The sequence below is a fragment of the Felis catus genome, chromosome C1 (assembly GCF_018350175.1).
Source record: "Felis catus isolate Fca126 chromosome C1, F.catus_Fca126_mat1.0, whole genome shotgun sequence".
Lineage (NCBI taxonomy): Eukaryota > Metazoa > Chordata > Mammalia > Carnivora > Felidae > Felis > Felis catus.
The window spans coordinates 17,697,368-17,714,015 of NC_058375.1; the positions used below are offsets into that span (position 1 = coordinate 17,697,368).

The 16,648-nt window shown below is 45.4% G+C and overlaps 1 protein-coding gene and 1 pseudogene across 1 annotated transcript; both read right to left on the minus strand.

Annotated features, from left to right (window-relative positions):
- LOC111562002 lies at nt 1-155 on the minus strand (annotated as a pseudogene).
- Nucleotides 156-594: 439 nt separating this feature from the next.
- Nucleotides 595-14,135, minus strand: FUCA1 (alpha-L-fucosidase 1). The gene is made up of 8 exons (XM_003989657.6): nt 13,706-14,135; nt 11,697-11,831; nt 9,447-9,584; nt 7,424-7,529; nt 4,734-4,934; nt 2,813-3,003; nt 1,573-1,672; nt 595-1,350 (listed from the first exon to the last, which is right to left on the minus strand). Exons 1-8 carry the CDS (start codon nt 14,077-14,079, stop codon nt 1,210-1,212), a joined length of 1,386 nt encoding a protein of 461 aa, XP_003989706.4. The 5' UTR covers nt 14,080-14,135; the 3' UTR covers nt 595-1,209.
- Between the last annotated feature and the right edge of the window lie 2,513 nt (nt 14,136-16,648).

The following is a 16,648-nucleotide window of genomic DNA, read 5'->3' on the forward strand; positions in this document are numbered from 1 at the left end:
CAGTACATAGTGTTCTCAATATTATTCTAAGCATTTTCTCATTCCCTGTATGGTGCCTTCTTTGATCAGTGAGTTATTTTAAAGTATGTTTTAATTAGCAATAATCATGCCTCGGATAAACCTCATTGGCTATGATACTGCCACTGTGCAAAGCTATTTTAAAGTATGTTTTAAAATTTCCAAACCTACAGGCTTTTTTCCTCCAGGTTTTTATTTTTTTATGGTCCTTTAATTATGTTGCAGACATCTGTATGATAGTGTCCCTTTGGTATTTATAAATATTCCATGTGCTTGAGAAAACAAACATTCCTTAAACGTCGCGTTAAGATGTCTAAATATATCTACCAAATAAAAAAGAAATGGAAAATCTGATTAGATCTATAATTAAAGGGGGGTGGGGGCTGAACTGGTAGCCAACTCAAAAGAAGCAGTATTAGAGAAGCAAAAAAACCAAGGAATTATGTTCTCTGTTCTGCATTAAGGAGACTTGGCGAGTCTTTTTTTTTTTTTCTTTTTACAGAAATATAAAGCTTTTTATAAGCAGTCCATATAGAAACTGGGAGAAGAAGACTACAACATGGTTTTTGGTAGAAATGATTTGACATAAAAATTTATTTATTTGATCGTATTTTCAAAAGGCAGAATCACATTCATTTCCTTCATAATATCTCTGTAAACAAACTGGACTTCTGAGTCCCTAGTTTGCTTTGGAAACTTTCAAAGAGCTGACCACCTGCAGTCTAGCAAGCCTCTTCTTTCCCTTCCAGGCTCTCCACCTCTTGGAAGGGTGGGGATGACAAATGACACTAGGTAAACAGCATGTGGTTGAGCTTGCTAAACCTTTTTCACCTCCTTCCACAGGCAATAGGGTGACTGGCTTATTCTTTACCTGAAGTCACTGAGTAAGGAAACAGGTTTCGAACACAGAGAATGGAGGGAAGTTTCCCTGGTAGAGAATTTCCTGAGTTAGGAAGAGAAGGATGAACTCAGAGCTTAACCGATTAGTTCCTTCTGCTCAGAGAGAGACATGCTAGCCATGGATCTCAGATCCCTGATCCACAGAGACATCAGTACAGACACTCAGTTCCTTTGATTAAAATGTGTTGGAAAATCCAGCTCCGAGTAGAGACGTAGTTTATTACAACGATGGTGCTATAAGAGGAAAATCAAAACAGCAAAGAGAAGACAGTTCTGCCTGAGCTCCAGTGGTCACTCCACTCCTACCAGCTTTATAGTCCAACCAAAGTCAACTGGGAGAGTAAGGAGTGGTAACTGGGGCAGATAAATGAGTAGACCTCCTTCTGGATCTGCAGACCATTTCAGATCTTTTTGGACCCCCAGCATCGTTATCTGCAGAAAGTAAAAGGGAGTGATCACACATCAGTGCACTGAGTACAGAATACGGCTTGAACATGATGGGAGACAGCCACACCGGGCCAGGGCAGGGCAGACAGTCTAAAAGGGGAATCAAAATGGGGGAAAACTGGGGCCAAAGGGAAGAAACAGAGATGACCTCCCATTCCTTTAAAAAAAAGTTACCTCTCAGAAAGGACAGACTGAGAGGCTCCTTACCTGTGTAGTCGAGGTAGTTATGGGGGATACGAGGCTTAAGACTCCATTTTCTGGCCACTGCAGGAAAATGGCATAAACAGTTGTTTCTCTTGAGGTATACCTGGGAAAAAAGAAACACCGTTGTCAGAAATACCTGGCTAGTGACCCTGACACAGAACCTTATACATCTCCCTTTCAGTTATCTACCGACTCCAAGACCTTGAGTCCGTCACTGCTGCTAGGAAGTGATGCTTACTCGGATACCAGGTCTGTAGGAAGGAAAGAAAACAGCCTTGGAAGGCTCTTTTTGGTGATCTCTTCCATTTTCCTGCTCTACTGGGCTAGAAATTTTCTTTAAAAAGTTTTAACGCTTATACTAGTTATTTCACATTGAAGCCACTTCCCTTATTATTCAAATCTTTTTTCAACCCCAAATCCGTGGGAGAACAGCAGAGGATCTAACAAGGGCAAGATGTACAATAAAGACGCATTTGTTCTGAGAGTTCACCAGGCTTAGAGAAGAGGATGAAAATCACTAAATAGAAATTCACTCGAAACGTAAGGATGAACGTGTTTCCCCTGATCCAAAGACCTATGTGCTATGGTGTAACACCTGCAGATACCTTTCACTGAGCACTTGGTATACGCTGGGCATGCTCTCGGGCGGTTTACATAAGTTATCGCACTTAACCATCACAACGACTCCGGGAAGTTAAGTATCTGTGCCCTGCTTCGCACTTGAAAAACACAGGCCCAGGGTCAAATAACTAGATTCGAAATTCCAAGTTTCGATCACAACTTCTCCACTAGTTAGCTTTGTGGTCCTAGGGTTAGGAACTGTATAGAACTGCCCTGGGTCCCCTTCTCACTTGCAACATGGGGATGATAACAGTGTCCGCTTGGTGGGGCTACTGAAGGGATTATGTGAATGGGAAGAATTTGGATTGGAGCCTAACACACTGTAGGGGCTGTGCAAGTATTGGCTATTACTATTTTTAGAGATAGGGTAACAAGGTCAAGTATGTTAACAGATGCCTCGTGGCTCCTTCCTCCACGAAGCCCACCACACCTCTCACGAGTCAAAGATATCCTGGTGGCTTCAGACATAAATTGGGGTACAAATTTAACGGCAAAGGAACGGCTCCGGGTTTCCTCAATCAAGATGGCTTCCAGCCTGGCTTCTAACACTGCGGACCCGAGGAGACGCCAGTTTGGGACGGGCCGCTGTCCTGCTCCCGCCCGCAACGAAGGACAAGCTCACCACACAGACGTCGTGTTCTTCTCCAGTTGCTTCCTCCACGGTTTAGAGGAATAGATGGCCTCCCCATTGATGCTCAGCCACTTCCCAACAGCAAGAAGCCTTTCTTGGAAGATGGGAACTATCAGCCCGTCTTTAGTTGGTCCAATGTTGAGAAGGTAGTTGCCTCCCAAGCTCACTGTCTGAACCAGTTCCTGGAGAGAGCAGAACAGTGAAACCATAGCTACGAGTGCCAAGCCCAGCATGATGCTGAGAACACATAGGTATTTTTTTTATTAAAAAAAAAATTTTTTTTTTAACGTTTATTTATTTTTGAGACAGAGAGAGCATGAACGGGGGAGGGTCAGAGAGAGAGGGAGACACAGAATCTGAAACACATAGGTATTAAGAAAAAGAATCTCCTTTGGTGAATAGCCTTTACCCTTTTGAAAATGCCATATATTTTTTGTCATTATGAAAGCAGGACGGGCTTATATGAGAAAACTGAAAAAATCCTGCCACAGAGTGGAGAAATAGATTAACTTGAATTCCAGGAAGTGATCATGGGTGCTTCCGTGTCAGCCTGCACTTCCCACGGTGTGGCACGCACTGGGAAGGTCACGTGTCAGAAGGGGAAAGGGTAAGCAGGGAAGGGGAGGACAAAACACTTTGCTGTGATGTAATCCCATGGAGCCACATAGAGAGAATATGGGGATAAGACAAGAGAGATTTTGAGGGGGGTGCTAGGGGCACTTTGGGGACATGGACGAGATCTGCAGAATTAGGGACGCTCTGTATGAAATGGGCTATGTAGCCTGGGTGGCTCAATCGGTTAAGTGTCCGTCCGCCTTTGGCTCAGGTCGTGATCTTACAGTTTGTGGGTTCGAGCCCCGCGTCGGGCTCTGTGCTGACAGCTCGGAGCCTGGAGCCTGGAGCTTGCTTGGGATTCTATGTCTCCCTCTCTCTCTGCCCCTCCCCTACTCGTGCTCTGTCTCTCTCCCTCTCTCAAAAATAAATAAATAAACATTAAAAAACAAAAGAAATGGGCTACATAAATGTATATGCTGCCTCTCTGGGAAAAGATGCTGTAAAGAAATATATTCTTCTTTGGGGCGCCTGGGTGGCGCAGTCGGTTAAGCGTCCGACTTCAGCCAGGTCACGATCTCGCGGTCCGTGAGTTCGAGCCCCGCGTCAGGCTCTGGGCTGATGGCTCAGAGCCTGGAGCCTGTTTCCGATTCTGTGTCTCCCTCTCTCTCTCTGCCCCTCCCCCGTTCATGCTCTGTCTCTCTCTGTCCCAAAAATAAATAAATGTTGAAAAAAAAAATGTTTAAAAAAAAGAAATATATTCTTCAAGGCTTCTGGAGTGGGGTGTGTGTGTGTGTGTGTGTGTGTGTGTGTGTGTGTGTATTTACTATGACCTCAAACAGGTACACTTCAAGGAGGCCCAGAAAAATTATGGTTACACTCATAAAATTTTAAAAAGGAGAATTTGTTACAGTATCCCAAAGACACTACACCACCAACTTTTGATACTCCCTTCTGGTCTTTTTCCAATGCAGTGGAAATAGATTTTATATAGCTGTGGTAATTCATAACTTATTTTTTCACGCAATCCCCAGGCACTGACCCAATATTACATTCATAAACTTTTTAATAGTCAAGGAAAATCCCCAAATCTACTTAAATATCCCCTTATGGCTGCCAGAAATGAACACAACCCACATGTCCAACTGCAGATAATCCTGGGAAGAACATCTCTGTATGTAAAACCTTCTTCTGTAATTACAATGATTTCCTTAGGACAGGTTTCTGTGGGTATGTTCAACGACCCCAGTGGGTCGATAGATCGACCTGCACTTCCATCCCAGAACGCTCCCACCACTCTTAGTTAGAAAGCTAGTTGGAGATAGTAGTTAACAAACACCTAACTCGTAAGCGTTCTTACCGAAATGATTTCACACTCAGTTGCGACGTCAGATAGCACCATGTTGCGACGATAGCCCCAGGAGAACTTGTCTATGGAGCTACACATTTCCCACTTGTGATCTGGCAAGCTCTCTGGCTTGAATTTATCCTGACAGTTGTAGTATCCTCCATGGTGACAGGAACAGTTCTGACCCCATCGGTCATTTACCACTACCTTGTCCTAAAGGAAGAAAGAGTACTGGGTCACCAGAGGTAAACCACCTAGCTTCCTTATGTAATGCTGTTTGGTAAATTAAGTATGTATCTGGACAGAAGGAACAGACTTGGTCTACAACAGTGGTTCTCATTTGGGGGCTGTTTTACTCTGGAGACTTTTGGCAAAGTCTAGAGACATTTTTGGTTGCCACAGTGGGGGTGGTGCTATTGCTATCTATGGGTAGAGGCCAGGGATGCTGTTAAATGTCTCACAACAAAACATCCAGCCCCAAATGTCTACAGTGCTAGGCTGAGAAACCCTGCTAGGCCCATAGGTAACGTCAGAGCTGGGAGAGCCTGTTTTAAAGACCACCTGGTAAACCACTTCTTCTATAAAGGAGGAATGGAGAGAAGCCTTGCCCAAGGTCACATCCCTGGGCAGAGTTTCAGGAAGCTGGCATCGTGAAGCTGGTAGGTGAACCCAGCCCAAGATGCTTTCCACTATATAACCCTGACTTCCTTTTCCTAGGTAAAGAAAAGTCAGCAAATACTCTTTTCCTTCCTTCACATCTTTGCTGAACCCTGAGAAATTGCGCAGATTATCTCAATGTTAATGGTTAATACTACCATTATGCTCGTGCTGGCATATCTAAGGTGAATAAAACAGTTTTTGTCCTGAGAGATCCAGCAGAGACTGGCTGAGGAGACAGACGTGTGGACAATATGACAGCACAGCAGAGTTAATTACCTAACTTAAAGGGGAAACACTAATCCGGGAGTGTTTCTTAATTCTAGCAAAGAATATGAATTGTCGGGAGCCAGATTTAGTTAACATTTAACTAATACTTATTAGGTGCCTAACTGGCTAAGTACTGTTCTTGGGGTTGGGAATGTAGCAATGAATAGACCCAAAACCTTGCCCTCAGAAAGCTGACCCTTTAGTGAGAGAGAGTTAAGAAACAAGGCAAGTGACATCTGAAAACTGTTAAGCCAGGTAGTGCTAAGGGAAAAAGCCAGCAGGGAGACAGGGGCATGCTGCAGTTTCAGACAGGGGGACTAGGAAGGCTGCACGAATCAGATGAGCTCTGGGGGAAGACTGGAGGAAGCACAGGAGGGAGCCATGTGGGAATTACGGACAGAAGGAACAGTAAGGAAAAGGGACTTCTAAAGGCACTTTCCCAAGATGAGCATAGCTCCGAAATAACCCTCCTTCCTAACGCACGAGAAAGCATAGAACAAGAGCGTGCAGAACAGCACCTGCAGCGTCCCACCCGAGGGTGCACATCGGAGCCGGTCCAGGGTGAGCACCTTGGGGAAAGCCCGTTTTAAGCTGTGCCCCCGAGTCCCTCCACACTTGGCAAATCCCAGAAAACCACTCTTAATTTCTAGTTGTCACATCGGTTTTCCCCTTTTTACCTCCTGAATTTAGTAACAGTTACCCAATAAGCTCCTTAGGAGGTTTATGAATCTACCAAGATAGCTCAGTACCACCTGGTGCTATACTTGGGTTTTTCTTGAAAATCCACAACAAATCCAGAATATGCAGAATTGTTAAATTTTTGTGCGGTGAAGACCCAGGCTTCTGTGACTTCGTAAGTGTACGGAAATACAAACCAGAAATGGGCAGCTATACAGTGTCATAGTGCTGAGTATGTAGCAGGGGGGAGGAGGAGGGGGAGGGGAGGGAGGCAAAGTTCCGTCAAGAATTTGGATAGAAGGGAAAGGAAATTTCCTCGAGAGTTAAACCACATGACCAACACAGATTAGGTACAGTCATAAATATGTACATTTCATTCCCATCCTTTAATTTTTACGTTTTGTCTATTAATTTGGGGGGGGAGGGCTGGGTTTTTTTTTTTTTTTTTTTTTTTCATTTATAATGTTCGTGTGCTTAATAGTATATTTTACTTTCTCTAAGTCTCTGGGATTTCTACATACTGCTTCTATTCTACTCCTTAAATTTAACAAGATGTAAACCTCTGTTGTCAAAGTCAAGAATCAAAGGTGGCCTTTTGGGATGAGCACTGGGTGTTGTATGGAAACCAATTTGACAATAAATTTCATATATTAAAAAAAAAAAAAAAAAGAATCAAAGGTGGTTCAGTCCATTGAGCGTCCAACTTCAGCTCAGGTCATGATCTCACAATCTGTGAGTTTGAGCCCTGCGTTGGGCTCTGTGCTGACAGCTCAGGGCCTGGAGCCTGCTTCGGATTCTGTCTCCCTCTCTCTCTGCTCCTCTCCAATTCATGCTCTGTCTCTCAAGAACAAGTAAATATTAAAAAAAATTTTTTTTAATCAAGAATTAAAGAAGAAAAAGAAAAGCTTATACTCTAAGGAAGGGGGGAAAAAGAGAAACCTTTACTATCCATGAAGTCCCCTGGTCCCTACCACCTCCACGTTGCTATTAGTATTTATTATTGCTGCTGTTGTCACTGTTATTACTCCAGATCTTGGCTCCTTACTCTTTCTTTTCTCATAACAGACAAATAAGAGAGAAGTCATACAATCACATGCCTTGACTGGGCTATCATTGTAGAGCCAAGAAAGAAACTCTGTAGAGTTCCAGTAAGTATCAGGACATTCCCACTCTCCATCAGACCAAATCAAGTCTGGTTCATACCTGAAAGATACACAATTAGGAAAGTTTATCATCTGAATCTGTTCGCAGTAAGGTCTTACGGATCTATTTTGCAACAAATATAAAAATTTCTCCCGTTTTGAAAGTACCAAAAAATTACATGGTGCAGAGAATGTGGAAAACTAAAGAGACAAAAACAACACCTGTAACTGTTATGGTTCCTCATATAACCGCTGTTTAATACACAATATTTTGGTACATTTCCTCCTAATCTTTTTTCAATGTCTTCCGAAACAAGAGTCGTAATCAGTATATATACAATTTGATTTCCTTCCAGCAACTACTTCTGATCAAGAGTGGTGCTCCAGAACTGTAGGATTAAGGTGTCTGCTTTTAAGATGTATTAAGCGCTTCGGGGCACCTGGGTGGCTCAGTCGGTTAAGCGTCTGACTTCAGCTCAGGTCATGACCTCGTGGTCTGTGAGTTCTTGTCCCACATCAGGCTCTGTGCTGACAGCTCAGAGCCTGGAGCCCGCTTCGGATTCTGTGTCTCCCTCTCTCTCTGCCCCTCCCCCACTCACACTGTCTCTCAAAAATGAATAAATGTTAAAAAAAAAAAAAAAAAGCTTCAACTATTCCACCAAATGCGCTGTTTTTGGACAACTGCCATAGCTTCAACTATAAAGGATCTTTTGAGTCCACTTGAGCCACAGCTGCACCTTTTACATATTGACACTCTGAGCTCTATGCGCGTGAGCACACGCACCTATGAGGTAAGCACGATTATTCCCATTTAGAGAGCAAGAACCTGATGCTCAGCAGGGCAGTGTGTTTTAGGTGGCAAAGCTTGTAAGCAATAGGAGCTGAAAGTCAAGTGCAAATTTACCTGATGCCTGATCCTGTGCTGTGCTCTGTAAGCAGGACACAGCAAGTGGTTTTCAGGAAAAAGATTGCCTGTCTGAGGCAAGATATAACGCAGGTGGCCTGTGTGGTACCGTGTATGAGAAACTGTACTAGGCACTTTATACTCATCATTACCTCATTAGTTTTCACAACAGCCCTGCAGTGTCTATTAACCTCCTTTCACAGATAAAGAAACTGAGATCTAGCCAGATTAAGGAGTTTGTTCAAGGCCATACAGCCAGCAAGAAAAAGAACCGGGTTTCAGATCCAGTTTTGTCGGGACTCCGAACCTCTGCGGGTCTCTTACAACCGTACTATTTCCTTAGGGAAGTCATCTGGACGCAAGGAGTTTTGTTTTTGTTTTGGTCTAAAATGAGAGTCCAGGCAGAGATGGCTGCCGCTAGAGTCTTAAAGGTTCACCATCCTCTACGAGGTGGCACGCCCAGGTGCGAGAAGGGCAAACTAGAAATAAAACATGGTGAAGACTAGTGATGAACCCCAATGCGAAAGTGATCGTTTTAATGATAATAATGATAACGCCACCCTTTTTCTGTACAGGCAAGGTGACAGATACTTTTCACATATCGTTCTGAGCCCTATGTAAAAGGCATTATTTCCCTACTTTACACGGTGACAATCTGAGGCTCAGAAGGGTAGTCATTTAAGGCTTGTAACAAGAGCCAGGGTTCAAATGCAAATCTGCCGGATGCCAAATCCTACGCATGGTTCTTTGGGCCTTGTTGCCCCTCTGCAAGGTCCCAACAGAGAAAACTACATGTAAAGAGGGACTGAAGTTTTGACTTAACCACCATCCTTGGTTTTGTTCATTTTAACCTATAAAGACAATTATGACCACATTATGGGAGTTTTGAGAAGTAGAGGAGGAAAAAAATATACTCTGTCTTAATACAAACCACCATTCTTATTTTGATGTCTTGTAGATTTTTTTCCATAGTCCTTCCTTTCCCCTTCCCCCCAACTTAACAGTATTCTATAGGAAGCTCTAATTTCACTGGTAAAAGTCGTAAGACCAAAAAGAATTTTTTTTTTTTTTTACCTGTAAACAAGGTCGTACAGTTCTGGCATTGTTTTTGCATGGACAAAATGCTGTGTTTTGAAGCCATTTTTCTTATCAAGTAGGTAGAGTGGGTGGAACCATTCTAACAGTGAGTGATAGAGTCCATAACGCATGTTCCTGAAAAAGAAAAACAACAGTACCTGTCCAGTAAGCAAAGAAAAAATAACTTAGTTTAAGAAAAATCAGTGACAGCATTTTACATCTCAGCGAAACTCACCCGTAAGGGTATGCAGGGCAGTGGGATCCCAAACCATTTCCTTAAATTATGTCTTATCATTAACTTAAACAAGATGATTGGGTTTTTGATAATACACATGACTACTTTTTATACATAACTATCTTAACACCAAATGTTATTTAAACCATTTTTATCTATGTCCATTATCTCAGTAATGACACATAGTTCTTTTTTAAGAACTGTTTTTTGGGGCGCCTGGGTGGCTCAGTCGGTTAAGCAGCCGACTTCGGCTCAGGTCATGATCTCGCGGTCCGTGAGTTCGAGCCCTGCGTCGGGTTCTGTGCTGACAGCTCAGAGCCTGGAGCCTGTTTCAGATTCTGTGTCTCCCTCTCTCTGACCCTCCCCTGTTCATGCTCTGTCTCTCTCTGTCTCAAAAACAAATAAACATTAAAAAAAAAAAAAAAAAAGAACTGTTTTTCTCTGTCAGTCATAAGAAAGAATACATATTGTAAAGATACTGGGAAATAGAAAAAAATATAAAGAATATCCAAAATCTTATCTCTCAGAAGTGATCATTAGTAACATTTTCTATTTAGTTGAAATTAATGAATACAGGCTTATTGTTTCATTTACCTAAGATTTACTAATAGTTCTTAACATTGAAATGTTAAGAATTCTTAGCCAAAATGAAAAACGGTCAAAGTGACCTATTTTTGTACACAATAAAACTTGTTTTGAGTTCTAAGTGGTGAGTGTCACAGAAATGCTATACTCAGTAAGAAGTAAGGATAACATTGCAACCGCACAGATAAGGCAGAAAGAATTAGAGTTAAGTGTTTCATCATATGACCTGGGGCCTAACCAGGTACAAAGAAGGTAAAAATCAAGGATGGTAAAATCCAGATCTCATCAACATCTCAGAGTTTTACAGCAGGACTGTGAGCCAAGCACAGCATTGGGAGACTGAATATTGAACAGGTGACCAGAGTCAGTAAACGCTTTCTTTATGGCCACATAGCATTTTAGACTTTGTGGGCCTCACGGTCTCTATCACAACTCTGAAGTTGCAGCCTGAAGCAGCCCCAGACATAACCCATAAATGAGTGGACGTAACTGTGTTCCAATCAAACTTTATTTATACAAACAGGCAGCTGGCCTACCCCTGAAACAGGGCAGCAAGTTTACCAAATCACAAAAGAGCGGGATTGGGCAGGGGACAAATACTACTTTTCCTCTCTACAGGCAAACATACCTAGAATTGTAGGGCACAAAACCAGGATAATGGGGTTCAAAGCCCACTTCTACCATTTCCTAGCTCTTTGATCTTGGGAAGTTAATTTTTTTTTTTTTTTAATGTTTAACGTTTATTTGAGAGAGAGAGCGAGAGCGAGTGAGTGCACCAGCAGAGAGAAGGAGAGAAAATCCCAAGTAGGCTCCGAGCTCTCGGCACAGAGCCTGATGGGGGGGGGGGCGGGGGCTCCATCCCAGGAACAGTGAGAGCATGACCTGAGCCGAAATCAAGAGTCTGATGCTTAACTGACTGAGCCCCCCAGGCACCCCTTGGGAAAGTTACTTCTTATTAAGTCGATAAACATTAAGAAGCATTAATTAGAATCAACCAAGCGGCTCCTTACCTCACTTTTTGGCTGCTCTAACTGCCCTTTTCAGTTCCCTCTGGATCTACCATTCATCCAAACTTTCTCCGAATGCCTGCAAAGCTGTATGTTGACAGCTAAGGGGGACACAAAAATGACAGACCCAGTCCTTCATCAGCCACTAGAAAAGGCTTGGGTTGCAAGGCCTTCCAGAAAGAATCCTTCACAGAGTGCAAATGAGGCATTGTGGGCTACTCTGGGTATCCTTCACCTAAACAAGGCCATGACCTTCTCTCACGGTATCATGAAAAGTTCAGGCATGAAAAGTGCTGGGCATCAGAGTCTGCTAATTCAAAGGCCAGGCTACTCGCTGAACGTAAACTTAGACGACACGTAAGATCGGAGAGAAATGGTGCATCAAAAGACATGAAAGAGTAACCATCTGTAGATACCTACCTCTTCTGAACAGCTTTTCCCAACTCACCAACCAAATCTCGATGGGGACCCACATCTTTGGAGTTCCAGTTCCAAGACACAGGACTTGGCCAGTTTGTGAAGCCTTCGTGATGCTTTGTTGTCAGGACTACGTATCTGTGGACATCAAAACTACATGAGCAAAGGAAGCAGGCGGCAGGCCACAAGCATGAACTTACCCAGCATGCCTGAGGGTTTTAAAAATGGTCCGGAGAACTTGATTACAGAAACCGTACTTGCATGGGTAATTGCATTAGCGACACCCAGGGAGCTGCAGCAGTCACAAATCCCCATGGGGAGTTTTAGGAATGGAAGCAAACTTAAGGAGGACAATTCTTTAGTCCCCAGCCAAGGAGGACGTCCAGAGGGAAGGGAGGAGTAGATAAGGGAAAAGAAGTGCACCTTAGCTCTCCGGTTCTGGAAATAGCAGATGATAGAAAAGTAAAGGCAAAGGTCACCTGGATTGCCTCTCACTTACAGAGGTGACAAAAGACCAAAAGAACTGGGGAGAAAAATGTCGAAATAACAACCAAATCACTCAACGTCTCATTTGCTTTAATGGCAGAAAAACAGAGGAAGCCTGCACGTGATAATTTAATCACTGGCTGTAGTAGGGAGCTCTAAGACTTGAAAGGCCAGATAGATAGTACTTCAGCCTTTGTGGCCCCCACTCCTCTCCGTAGCATATCCTTTTTCTTTTTTAAACCCTTTAAAATGTAAAAACCATTCTCATCTCATGGAACTTATAGAAACAGGCGGAGGGGACCCATCTCTCGGGCCACAGTATGCAGACCCCTGGTGTGGTGGAAAGAACCTTCGCCTTGGAGTCATGAGATTTGGATGCAGGACATTAGTTCCCTTCCTCTGTCTGGGCTAGTCACCCGGGCTACAAAATAAGGGGTCTGGACAAAGGATGTCTCCCAGATTTTAATTTTTTGTCATTTGTAAAGTATGGATCTCTAAGGCTCCCATTAGACAGTGACCACCACCTCCATTTGGTCAAGCCTTATGTTCCCACATATTTATTGGCAAACACTAGTAAGAGTCAGCTGTAATTTTTTTTTTTTAGGACAAAAGAACTTACCCAAGGGAAACTAAAACCCAGAAAATGACTGAGAAGACAAGGTAAGGGTGGAAGGCCACTCTAAGCCAGGAGCCCGGAAACCTCCCTGCCTCCATTCTTACCCTCTTCCAACCTGCTTCCCTCCTGGCCGCCAAGCTGATTCTTCCAGAAGCTGAAGGGAACCATCCCCTCACTTCACACCTGACTTCACACACTGCCCTCATGGATTAGTCCTTCAGGATTGGCCCCAGCCTTTAACAGCCTCTCCCTTCCCCATTTCAGCATGCCACACTCTCAGTTCTCTGCACCGACCACACTCAAGCTCCAACAGTTATCAAAACAGTTCAGACATTTCTTGAGCACTTTCTGTGTGCAGGGCACTGAGAAGAGCAGGTGAGTGAGAACTGGTACTGTTGTCCAAATGGACTGCACACCAGAACTCCCCTCCCCTCCCTCTTCCCCTGGGAGATATTAAGGCTGAAACGAACTAAATACACCCCTTTCTATCACCATGGAAGGAGGCTGCAGGGAGGTAACAAAACTCCAGACCACTGGATTAAAATTCTGGAATCCTGATTGTCTTGTTGACCTGGAAGGACATTAGGTATCAGAGCTCAATCGTCTCGATCAACAGGTGTAGACAAGGGGGCTTTCCAGCCCACCACCTCCCTGAAAGCTTTATTTTCTTCGAACCCCCCAGCAGACGCGCCTTCTCCTGATCAGGAGTGCTACATTCAGTTCTGCATCCTTCAGGAGGCAAATCACAGGCCCCGGGGGGACCTTAAGTCAGCCGGGCAGCCGTGCGACCCGGGGACAGCGGCCTCGCCTCCCCCCCCCCCTCCCGCCCCGCCCCTACTCCGTTCCCACCTGCCCAAGGTCAGCCCGAGCCGGGAACGCGAGCTCCGCCGGTCCCCGCGGCGACACTCACTTGGCCCCGGCCGCCTGGAAGAGATCGGCCCAGCTGTCCGGGTTGAAGAAGCGCGCGGTGAATTGCGGCCCGAAGTCGGCGTAGCTGAAGCCGGGCGGGTAGTTGTCGCTCATGAACTGCTCGTACTGCGGCAGCCCCTCGCCCTTCCAGTGCCACCAAAACCACTCGCTGCCCCAGGCCGGCACCGAGAACACGCCCCAGTGCACGAACACCCCGAACTTGGCCTTGTCGAACCACTCCGGCAGCGGCCGGGAGTCCAGACTCTGCCAGTCCGGGGTATAACGGGGCTGAGGCCGGAACCCGCGCACGTATGCGGCTCGGAGCAGCACCAGGAGCAGCAGCACCAGCCCGGCGCCCACCGCCCGCGACTTCATCTCGGAGAACCGAGTGGCGGACTCCGAGCCTCCTCTCCGCTTCTTAACGCGCAGGTGCGGGCCGCCCGGTTCCGCCTACTCTAACTAATGATTGGCTCGGAGGGGAAAAGGGGCGTGTCAACCTAGGCGGCTTGGTGACTGTGTTCCTCTCCGCCGCGGCTTTTCCTGCAGCGCCCTCTGGCGCTCAAAAGGAGAAAAACGCAAAGGGTCGTTGACCGTGATCCCTGAGGGATGAGGAAGTCACAGCTGGGTTAAATCGTGGGGGTGAGGAAGGCCTGGCGAGTGCTGAGAGCTGCGACTAGTGCATTTTGTCATTGGGAGCCATAGAGGACTTCTCGAACGTTAGTAGAGAAGAGCCAGCCTGGAGGCAGGAATACCAGATGGAAGGGCATAGTGACGGCCCAGGCAGAAATGCGGGCTAGAGGGATGGTGGAGGCATTGCCAGGGAAGAAGAGGGGGAAGAGTGGGCGCCGAGAGAGGAAGAGCCTCTGTGGTCACTGTGCCCGTCTAATATTTACGGAACTTGCTTTGGGCATTCTGAGGCAATTCAAAGAGTGTAATATCTAATTGGAAAAATGAGACCCTAGAGAACAAACCGAGGGTGGCTGGAGGGGCTGTGGGTGGGGAGGATGGGCTAAATGGTCAAGGGGCATTGAGGAAGACATTTGTTGGGATGAGCACTGGGTGTTATACATAGGGGATGAATCACTGGAATCTACCCCTGAAATCATTATTGCTCTCTATGCTAACTAACTTGGATGTAAATTAAAAATAAACAAATGAAACAAAACCAAACAAGACCCGGGCACAGGCTGCCACTAAGGAACGTTTTTAGAAGAGCAGAGTGAGAAAATTGAGAGCCCCAGGCCCAAGGAGCGCCCGTGTCAACTTTGTCTCTCAGGGATGTCACCAGCTCCTCTACCCTTTTACACGCTGTGTGCTCAAACAGGTGAGGCCATCAGGTGGGGGAAACCCAATGACCCCATGTGGCACAGCCAGTCCCCACGTATCAGTGAGAGAGCTGAGGCACATCAGAGTTTGAAGGGACTTTGGAGATCCTGGACACTATCCGCTTCCCTACTTATGGAGGAGGAAACTGAGAGCTAGAGAGGGGATTGGAGTTGCCCTCGGATCACGAGGCTAGTTTGAGCCGGAGGTGGGACCAGAATCCAGGTCTCCAGATGTGGAATCTGTGCCTCTCCTCTACAGGCTGCATCCTTCTGGGAGGGGTTGGAGCCTATGTTGACAAAACCAAGCACTTCCTCATTCAAGGAGTGATAAGGAAATACAGTGGTGTTGCTGATTGAACGGCTAGTTTATTTTCTGTGTTTCTTTCTCTGCAAGATTATGTTAACATAGTGCCCAGAACAGTAAGCATGGACCACCTCGAAAAACCTAACCCAACCCATTTGCACACATCTTCTCGTGATCAGAGTGAGTAATGGGCTCTGACGTTATGGAACTTATCTTGGGGAAGGTAAAATGGGACACTGTGACCTTCACGTCTCCTTATTCTCCTCACCAGAATGTAAATCTGCAGGGACAGGTAGGTGAGAGGCACGGTGACGGTGTGGATAAAACCGGAAGTTGGGAGACCTGCATTTTTGGCACTGGGTATCACCTTGTTGGCTCTTCCTGGGCAAGTCTCCTCCACTGTCTAGGTCCGTTCCCTCATCTAAATAATAAGGAGAGTTCTTTTTTGTTGTTGTTGTTAATTTTTTTTCAACGTTTATTTATTTTTGGGACAGAGAGAGACAGAGCATGAACAGGGGAGGGGCAGAGAGAGAGGGAGACACAGAATTGGAAACAGGCTCCAGGCTCTGAGCCATCAGCCCAGAGCCTGACGCGGGGCTCGAACTCACGGACCGCGAGATCGTGACCTGGCTGAAGTCGGACGCTTAACCGACTGCGCCACCCAGGCGCCCCAAGGAGAGTTCTCAGTGAAATCCACAGACCCCTTTCCCCACTTGCTCTCCTCCTCCATAAACTCGAGTTCTTTACTTAGAGCAGAAATTGAGTGTGAATGTGAAAAGAGAGAGGTAGGAAGTGTGGACGTGCAAATGATTTTTAAACTCCAGTTTCATTCGTTAAACAATAAATATTTGCTGAGTGTCAATTTATGCCAGGCACTTGGGGCATTTTCTTTGCTAAAATGAGAGCAGACCCCACGAATGATTAAAGAAAGGCATGCCCAAACCTTAAGGAATCACAAGTTCACCTTAAAAAAATCATGCCAGGATGCCTGGATGATTCAGTCGGTTAAGCATCCGACTTCAGCTCAGGTCATGAGCTCACAGTTCGTGAGTTTGAGCCCCACGTTGGGCTCTGTGCTGCTAGCTCAGAGCCTGGAGCCTGCTTTGGATTCTCCCTCTCTCTCTCTCTCTCTCTGCCCCTCCCCCACTCGTGCTCTGTCTCTCTCTCTGTCTCTCTCAAAAATAAATAAACATTTTTTAAAAATTAAAAAAAAATCATTCCATGTCTTTGCCTTACAAAAAGATAGGCATCTGGGTTAAAAGAAAGTTTGATTTTCCAAAATGGTTTTCAGGAGCAGTTTAGTTCCACAAATATT

What these genes read in the sequence shown, in the direction of transcription:
- FUCA1 (XM_003989657.6), bottom strand. Translation starts at nt 14,079, where the DNA reads ATGAAGTCGCGGGCGGTGGGCGCCGGGCTGGTGCTGCTGCTCCTGGTG. An exon ending in GGAAAAGCTGTTCAGAAGAG is followed by an intron (nt 9,585 to 11,696) that starts GTAGGTATCTAC and finishes TTTCTTTTTCAG; the next exon opens with GAACATGCGTTATGGACTCT. An exon ending in ACAATGATAGCCCAGTCAAG is followed by an intron (nt 4,935 to 7,423) that starts GCATGTGATTGT and finishes TTCTTCCTTTAG; the next exon opens with GACAAGGTAGTGGTAAATGA.